Source organism: Varroa jacobsoni, unplaced genomic scaffold (genome assembly GCF_002532875.2).
Source record: "Varroa jacobsoni isolate VJ856 unplaced genomic scaffold, vjacob_1.0 scaffold_109, whole genome shotgun sequence".
Classification (NCBI taxonomy): domain Eukaryota; kingdom Metazoa; phylum Arthropoda; class Arachnida; order Mesostigmata; family Varroidae; genus Varroa; species Varroa jacobsoni.
The window spans coordinates 76,341-86,200 of NW_019213011.1; the positions used below are offsets into that span (position 1 = coordinate 76,341).

The window sequence follows — 9,860 nt, forward strand, 5'->3', positions numbered from 1 at the left end:
CGGTCTGGATAGTCAAAATCAAATATCGATTGATAAGATAACATTAGCTTCGTGCAGGGCTATGCTCCGAGCGATCCGGCAATTCAGACATTTCTTCTATTAAATCGGACGCTCGTGAAACACTGCTACCGACAGCGAGCAGTGCGCTAAGTAGAATCGAAATAGATAATCGTGAATCCGATAATTAAAAATTAGAAAACGCTTTCTACCACTTCTGATTACATTGGTTCGTGTTCCCTCGTATTGGATAGGCTCGATTCACTGCTGATAACGCGCTACTTTGGGCAAATTCACCGTGGACAACGAGGCAAACCCATTTTATTACCCTTAACTATTAAATGTGTTATTTTGCGATTATTTGTCCTGACGAATTGTCATTACTGTTCTAATGCCATGTTGTTTGTCCTATTACCAAGGTAGGTATCATCTGTGTATCAAGTACGACTACGAGAATCCTGCGATTCAGACGACAGCCGATTTCAATTGTCCTAACAATTTATTATGGAACCAGGTGATCTACCGCCGTCTTGTCGCTCACCGAAGATAACGTTGCAGCGAATTGATCGTTGATATCTATGACGATAATGTGTAATTCACTACCTTCCACATACACTCGGATAGGTATGATTCGAATGTATAAAAATTCTGTAAGTAGAATAAATAAACGCTAGTACGCACCTAGCCACAAAAACAACTTCTCCTATTGTTCGTTGTTTTACTACTAGGGCTGGTCTTTCCTAGCGGTTACTGAAGTCGTTTGCTTAACGGCCTGTTTAGCTCTGCTACCCTGTCCCTTATATCTTCTATCTTCTCGCACGACAGGGCTTCGTAGCCAAACGTTGGATTAAGCCATTTATCTTCATGATACGACTGTAACAGGCGGAAGTAGGGGGTCAGGACCAGGGACGGGTCTATGGAGGACGTTGGTGTATGCCGACAACAGAACGAGTGGATGTACGCTAGTCGAAACCATTGTTTCAAAGTCAGCTTGACAACCGTAATACGTGTTACCTTTCTCTCGATATTGTCTTGAATGGCTCTGACGTATCCCACATATACTATATATATGCGTGATTGCTTATGCTAACACAACGCGTTTTACTTACGTTTCATGCTGCATATGTAGCACCCCCACATGTTTCAATATGCTCCGCAACAAAGCTACAGTTTCGAGGTAAGTTTTCAGGCGAACGTCTTGAACTACCTCAAAGTCCCTCGCGTATTTCGCATAGCAATAGGTTTATAATGGTACATACAGATAGACTGACTGGTAAAGCCAGACGTTTGTGTCGTTTCGTCGAAAACGATCGTCGTCATAGGCTGATCCAGCAAGCCGTCTTCCTTGACCTCTACGAAACAGTGCATAAAACGGCAATTTTCCTGCAATTACCTTTGAATAAGGCTGGCTTCTTACATATCCCCTGCAAGTGAATAGCGGATTCAATGACTGTACGCTCCTTTGGGCGTGTCTAGTGCCTTTAGGCCTGTTTGCCCAGCGTAAATCACCAATCACTCGTTAAACTAAGTGGTCTTCTAGTGTCGTACCGGGATACGAATGTGGTCTACGAAATCAAATTACTAACTACAGTTGTCAGCTGAAACTGTTTGTTTGTGAAGATAGAGACGATTTCATTGCACCTGGGTCTTTTGGCCCCATCTGATATTTATGGATAACTGTTGTACACATGTAAATTATGTACCATGTTTAGGTGAAAAAAATGTTCGGTTTAGAACGTAATTGAAATATTAAATAATGACAACTGCATTGTATCAGAGCAGCTTTTACGTTGGCAGTTATAGATTGCCGAAACGCAATATATATCCAGTGTATTTTTAAGCTCGTATCTCTTGCACGACCGTATCTGACCTTTATCAAAGCAGCCCAGTTACATTACTAACAAGACAAAACACGACCAGCCCATATAAAAGACACTTAGAACAATCAAAACCTCAATTAGTCCTTACCATCAGAATTATAAATCTGAGACTGGCCCCCTCCCGGTGACATTGATCATTATTACTCAACCTAGAACACTCTCGTACGGGAAAAATTTGCTTCGTACAGCCAACAAATGCATTGCATAGGTTTAACGAAGCTAGCTAATTTGTACTTTTTTTTCTTTTCTCCCTTGATTGCTTCTAGTTTTCATTCTAATTAGATTAGATCTTTTCAAAAATAAAGCTACCAGTAACAGGTAGCTACTTGGTATAGTGAGGACAACTATTACACACTTAACGTTACGGAGATAATCTCTATCAAAATGAACTCATTACTAATCCTTTGTAGTACTATATTATCACACAGTAATAACTGGTTTCTAGCAACATTACTGCAGTTGATAACTATAGCTAAGTTACTCAGTCAATAATGTCTGCTGTTGTATGCGATTTACTGCTTTAGGCTGGCCGAAAATGTTATGGAATCGGTCGCACCAGTATGTATTTGTTCTTTGTTCAAGCTGTGTCAGTCTAATCTACCCCAATATTGAGCTAACATCGGAACCGCATCCGAAATTACGAGATGGTCAGATGTATAGTTATCTGATGGAAATCGTTACGCAGCAGCTGGAAGAATATTCCAGCGGCGACAGTATCGGGCTTTGGTGTCTCTCCTGATTCCCACCCCACCCCACCTCCTTGCCCCGTTGCTCTGCCGCGCCACTTGACGTTAGCGGAATTATGGCCATGTGAGTGAGTTCTGGGAGAACACGTAATCACTCGGATGGGAAACGTCGAGATATCGTTGAACGACAAACGCTTCTGATGGAGACCATAAATCTATTGTCTAAGAAGTATGCAATCGAGAAACGCGTAGACAGACAAAAACTGTGTTGTAGTAGTCTACGTAATCTTGGCCAGTGCCACGGCAAGTGAACGCGGTCCACAAAAATCACAAGGCGGCGTCAAGTGGACGACACTATCACGAGTCGGGTTCCTTTGAAAGACTGCCTGTAAAATGAGAGAGTTGGCTCATTGCACGTTTTGATTTCTTCTCGTCTAGCGAATTAATGAGCGCTTGAGGTAGTAGTATTATTTAAAGGTTGTACGTCTAGGATGAGGTTATGTGGCTATTTTTCGCCTATCTATCCCATGCTTTCTAGCCTTCACAGGAACTCACGCAAAAGATAACCGAGCACCCATGAGAATTTTTTAACAATTCTCAAGAAATTGAAGCTTTTTCAAGATGCTTGTGCGCTCCAGAAATTAGGGAGATGCTCTGGCGTACGGATTAAATCTAGTGTCGTGTATCTGAAGAGTAACACTTCACTATGCTTCAAGCTCTGAGAAATCATCGTATGGTAGTGCATACATCCGAGTAGTTTTCGGATACCTTTGAGGTAAATTCTTTACAAACTTTTCTATAAACGTTACTATTTTCTGCATTTTACACATGTATTTTACTGATTCAAGCGCATATCTATATGCCGTAAACCAACTGAACGACGATCTTTGTTCCTGCTTTGCAACTATAGACCACAATGTCAGCTGTACATGCGCACATAACTATTTACTACCTCTAGTATGGTAAGAATATCATCCTGAAAATTACTAAGTCTTCAGAAGACTGTTCGCTAAAACTGGTTAGTAGTGCTTGATGGCTAATAACAAAAAACATTGACAGACATCAATGCAACGCATTTTTCTGGCTACGGCAAGGATTGACTAAATTCTTGTCCTTGCTTTAGCATCGCACTCAATCGTAGATAATTCGAACGGCACGATACAATTCGAATGATTACATTTCGCCAACTAAACTAAGACCCATAAGGCCTTTTCTGGCAGTCAGGACCAGGACACGTAGGTTTCAGTCGAAGACGACCTTCGTTCGGACATCTGTATTCAGATATTTTTGTCTCTTGCGTCATTGTGATATCGCTAGCAATTCTGGGCTTGTCCTGCTTGCTAAACGAGGATAAAACACTACAGTCGTGACGGCAGACAAACTTGGAAACGTCCCAATAGACCGCTGCTGAATCCGGCTGAAGTGGCATCTGTACGTCAGATTTCTGAATGTTACATCGGCTCTCGGGATACAAAACGAGCTGTTCGTATATACAAAATATTGCCAGTTCATAAACTAGAAGTTCTTTGAACGGTTTGATTGTCAATGGGTTCCACTGGACGCGCGAATGCTACGTCATTTATTGGCTAACCCATTTCCATAGAAGCAGTAATGGCTCGATTGTAGGGCAGTTTATATCAACGAGTGACTAACGAGAGTGTCGCGCGCTTTAGGCGGTGCCTGGGTGGGGAACAATCGCGTTTGCGGTTTGATAAAAAAACTTACTACGGAACTACGCTTTTTCTAAGAGAACGTATATTGGCTATATGATAATCGTGTTGTCATTCTCTATTACACAGTGGCATAGATATGTCGTGATTTCTAGGTACTGAATGGATCAAAAGATGACCGACCGCTAACTAACCCTGATTATTACTCTGTATCTTAAAACGGTCACTGCAGAACGGTCTTGTGAACAAAACATTCCTCTCAAGGAACGGGAGAGGTAGACCATCTATAACATGACCTTACGTTGTAGTACATTCGTCTTTTTAACTAATTCGCCATAAATACACGTACTAAAAAACTATACAACATTTCTAAGTAACCCAGCCCGACGAAAACGTCTAGATTTTTGTACCCTTCCCAATACTCATTTGCCAAGAAATGCTTCACTGGACATTTATCTCATAGATTAGTCTTTCCAAGCTTTGTTTGAGTAACTTCATTTGCATGGATGAAGCTCACTAGCGCTTTTGTCAAAAATAGTACACTGAATCAGAAAATCTGTATCAACTTCAGATATGAGCTAACAGCTTTCGAACAAGTCCATTATTGCTTTGCTATTACTGAAACCTGTAGACATCGTAGATTGTTTGTATCTTCAGCGTGCCTAGCCTTCGCTGCCCTAATAGAAACAAGCGTGCAATCATTAATTATCAATTAATTGAAAAATAAGTTGATTACTCGTATCGTTCATAATTAACTCAAGGAAGATCAGGAAAATGATGATAAAAGCGTTTGCGTTAGCTGAGTTTCGGAGAGAGAACGGACACCAACGAACAAGGAATGATCATGAGTGGTCATTTACAGCTAAACCTTCTTCGAGATGCATAGAGGAGTCGCAAAGTAAACAGAACTTATTGAGTGGGGCAGCTTTCTGCCTACATGAACACAGCCTTCATGAGCCGCACTAAATTTAGATTTAGGTTGCCCTAGCTGCTTCAGATTTCCTAACAGGCCTCTAGCCTCTAAGTTTGCGTAGTGCTCGACGAGTCACTATAGATATAACAACAAACAAACTTATTGAAAAGGACCCAATTTGCGCCTACACTTCTTCTCTTGCTTGCAGAGGGCGTAACCAAAGAGCTTTCAAACTGACCTTATTTGTACCTTCTATTTACGAGACGTTTCCGTAACGGTAACACAGTGCCTGTTAGCATTTAGTTTCAAGTGACTGTCTGTATCAGCGCTAATAATAGGTTTTAGACCAAACTCGATTCGATGTGGCCGAAACCGTACCGGCTGATCGTACAAGTTCTGAAAAGGTCATGTACGTTTCATGATGTTTGAATCAGACAGGTAATAAGACAAAACTGTTTAACTATTTAGAATTGTTACATTTGAGGTTTTCGGCCATAATTTCTAACTATGCTAGCTTTCTCGCACACAATTTCTCATATCAATCATTTTTGAATATTTTTTCCTTGGAAAACATGGTCGTCTAGGTATATCTGAGTAATCATAGTTTTCCTCATTTACCAAACTGATAGGTCAGGCTTCAATTTTATAATGGTGTATAATAAGTCAATGTGGATGTTGTCAATGAAGAAAAATATCTTATCATTAACTGAACGCATCCTAAAATATACGAGCTTTCCAGAAAATTGTGGAAAGCCTGAAAAAAATGCTGCGTTCACTATTCATGTATCCTATTTTAGCACACCCTGAAAGTAGGTGAGCCTAACAGACCTTAGCTAATTCGCGGAGGACTATATCCGGTTTTCAGCAATGTTCTGTAATACTAAATAACCTGTTAACGTAGTTCTAAAATTAGCAGTTCTACTATAATGTGTCCGTAGGCCTTTAGAACGGGTCAGATCGATACTAATTTACATATTGCCTTTTATTAGCGCAGAGGAGAAAAAGAAAGGTGCCGAAACACGTACAATTACATATGGCTTCTACAATTTAAACTGCGACGAGAACATCGGTTTAGAGGAGCCATAAGAAAGTTCGCCGAGAATATTTCTATGAAAGGCCTTCATAGGATATATGACCAATGACAAATCTTTCCCGTGGCGCTACTTTCTCGAACAACATCTAAATCATACCTGTCGGTGACTCTTCTTTATGTATCGTTTCCATTTTGACAATTTTCGACAAGATCAGTTAGGGCGTCGCTTTCATTCGTAATATCAGCATGATCTCGAATATTCCTCGCCATAGAATTACATTATTCCTATTCTTGGCCGAACTGTGTAACCATGGTCGTTTGCAGGCCCTCAATAGGCATTTGATCATCGAGCGAATTAAGCACATTGAAAGTTAGCGCTTGCACTTCGGCCATTTCTTGCACACTGTCAATATTAATCTCACGCCCATTCCTATCGTGAGCGCGGTCAAACGTTGGTCTATCCAATTGATTCTCTGCCAATGTGAGTATCAGCACCCGATTAGTTCATGCTTCTGTTGACTGTAGCACAAATTTCCTGCGTTTCTTGTAATTGTTGTTTTTGCTGCTCCTGGTTCTCTATTTGTTCCGAATTACCATGCACAGGCGAACTTTGACGCATTGTCAGCTGTCAGGACAAGCGGAATGCTGCAGTCTGAGTCAAAACCATCATCCGGCACCTTCTTTTGGTGACGATTTGCTTTCCGCTGTCATGATTTAGGCAAATTTAGCCAATCTGATAGCAGCACTGGACTCTCTTTGTTTATTAGCAATCACTGAGCGAGAGTTAATTATTTTCTCTTTACTTTTCTAGTAGACGTTCAACTCATTTATCCGTCCTAGGTGACACTGGCTATCCATTTATTCTAATGTTAACACAACTATCACACTAGTAATTCTATAAGTAATAATAATAATAATAACATCATGATGTGCGTCTCCCCCTGCCGTCTCGTCCTGTTTTTCAATTACTCTGATTCCCTCTATATTTTCGTGTTGTTTTTCGCCGCGTTTGAGCAAGTTATAAACAACAGCTACTGGACAGAAGTCTTGACCCGACTACACTTTTCGAAGCGAACAGGCCAGTACTTAACGGACAGCATTAGTAGCCAATAGGTGCTTCGGTTAGCACTCCCCCGTTGCTGTGTTGCCTTCGGTGTCATGGTTACCGGCGGGGTAGTTCGTTCTCGAGGTGGCTACCTGCTCCGTTCGCGCTGTTAACGCCAGTCTCGATGCCGCCGCTGCAACAACTGTGACTGCTGTTACGATTCCCTGTTCTCCGTTAATCAAACGCCGCTCTTCCAGCAGTGGGATCTCTCCTCTTCCCTATTTCCCTCACGTCTCGAGCGTCGTTCTCCATATTTGTTACCCCGCGCCGCCTACACCAATGTCGAGCCGGATCGAGCCTTACACATGAACCTATAAACGGTGCTGGCTTCAGGAGCGATACTTAGGTCGATATTTGTGCGGCGTCTTTGAGCACTACCGTTCGCTAACTAGAAAGCACACGGAAATGAGAAGCCGCGTTCGTAATGCACGGAAAATAGGTGCTGGTGCGACTAGAACGTAGGGCAACGTGCATCTAGACCGGTCAGACTAAATTCGTATGTGAGCCTTAGGCCGAGGCCGTAAGGACCGGTTGATTATGTGGCGTAACCAAGAGCGATGTACAAGAGACTTTATGCCTCTACCTGCATGTGCAAGTGAGACAGGCTCTGATAGAACGCAACGTATATGAGGGCGCAAGGTACTACGCAAGCTAATACGTAACTAAGAGTTGAAGTTTTTTACTATTGTTATGGCGACGATATTTTGTAGAGACCTAGTACTAAATTTATCTCAAAACATACAAGGGAAATATTATAACAGGACGGACAGTGCATATCATATTAGACTGCACTTGAAGGGGAAGACAGATAAACGTTAATTGGAAAAAAAAGGGAGAGTAAGTAAACAGGAATTGTTAATTTAGCTCAATCGATTTTTCTGCTTATGGTATCCTAAATAACGTGCATATACTTGATTACTAGCTAGACATGGGAAATTCAAGCTCACGAGTATAGTACGCAGAGTCGGAAAGCCATTAACGCCATGCAAAAACCTGGCCATGTTTGTCGTCTACCTTTCCGGCTACCGGTGGCGATGGTGATAACGGGGGCGAGCTTCTCACAATTTATTCCCTATATTGGGTAGCGCCTTGAGCTAGTTGGGCTTAGTCACACACACGCCCAGCGAATTGAAACAAGGAACAAATGAAAGCCGTTGTATAAACGCGCGAATATTCTGACACCAAGTACATAGCAAGGCGATTGAATCAGCGGAAGTGTCGGACTTAACGTTCTCATACCTGGGGTTCTGAAATGGCTGTATGGGCTATTCCACATAGATCCGTTTGCTGCCGTTCCGCTTTACTGTAGGCGGAATCGTCAACCATGTGGTATTTTTTCACAGACTATTGATGGCAGCATGGCCGGTTTGCTATTGCTGTAGATAGACGATGCCTTTAACGTAGAGTTTACGTTATAGGTATAGCTTGAGAAGCCTGTTTTCTTTCTCATATCATCTACTTGATGGTCGATGGTCCTTTTGGACATCCTGTGTTTTACAACTATGCCGCACTGTGTCGGATATGATGCTTAGTTTAGTGACAACTGAACCTCTGCCGTTTCATATTTTTATAACATGTTCTGTTCTGTGATTCTCCTAAACCGGGACCATTCACTTCCACAATTTACTTTTACGGTCCTTCGGCAGACTGAATATTATATATCTCAACCTCTTTGCTGTTCCAAAAAACAGTTATCGTTTTATTTCCCTGTAATTTTCATTTTCCCAAAAAGCTCATATGTGGACATACCGATCACCGGCTAATAATAATCTTCAATCTTTTGAGTTTCGTGTGGCTGAATACATTAAAAGGGAATCGAGGGAAAAGAGAAAATGGGACTCCCAAATGAATCTTTCTGATTATTTTGCATCATATTGCTTGAAATAGCCACTATATGGCGCCAGAGGCGTTCTCCGGAAAAATTATTTTTTTAGAGTTAAATATTACCTTCTGTATAGAAAGTTATCTCCTCAATCTATCAATCTGACCTATGGTGCAAAGGCTGTGAGGCCAACGACCGAAACCAGGGTTCAATAAACTTTCTCTTATCTGCAAGACCTGTTTGTATTAGATCACGACCAGGATCCGGACGTTGCATAGCAATGGCGGTCAAGGTACGTAGACGTAAGCGTCGCTTCAACAAGATGTTTACTCACGTCTTCCGAAAGATTTATTGCTCTGCACCTATCTCGTTAGCTACGTCAGATTTGAAAGTCGACCCTTTAAGAATTTATTCTGCAGTCAAATAATCGGTAGCTAAACATCTTGATAACTGTGTTGTAAGACCGCGTTAAACGAGTATTGAAGGCTCCATAATGAACAACTTTGTCTTCGAGGGCCTGGTGCACTGTGGAGGCGCATATTGAATATATGGAGAGGTGGGTTCGTTGTGTAGAAGTGGTTTGCGTAATAGGGATTTTATGGGATAAAACAGTCAACGAAAAAAGTTCGCGCATGCTAAGTGGGTAAGCGTTACATTGACGTCCGTACATAATCAGTTTAGTGATTTATTGCCGTCGGGAAAGCAAAATTATAAAACCTACGTAGAAACGCTGAATCGTATAGGACTTTGCGTT

At 41.6% G+C, this 9,860-nt stretch overlaps 1 protein-coding gene across 2 annotated transcripts in view; it reads right to left on the reverse strand.

Annotated features, from left to right (window-relative positions):
* Positions 1 to 7,598, reverse strand: part of LOC147753913 (uncharacterized) — a 33,813-nt gene extending 26,215 nt beyond the window's left edge. For both annotated transcript variants that reach the window (XM_086970652.1, XM_086970649.1), the window contains exon 1: positions 6,337 to 7,598. In XM_086970652.1, coding sequence (XP_086826778.1) covers positions 6,337 to 6,370 — 34 coding nt within the window. In that variant the 5' untranslated portion in view covers positions 6,371 to 7,598. The remainder of the gene's footprint in view (positions 1 to 6,336) is intronic.
* Positions 7,599 to 9,860: the final 2,262 nt, after the last annotated feature.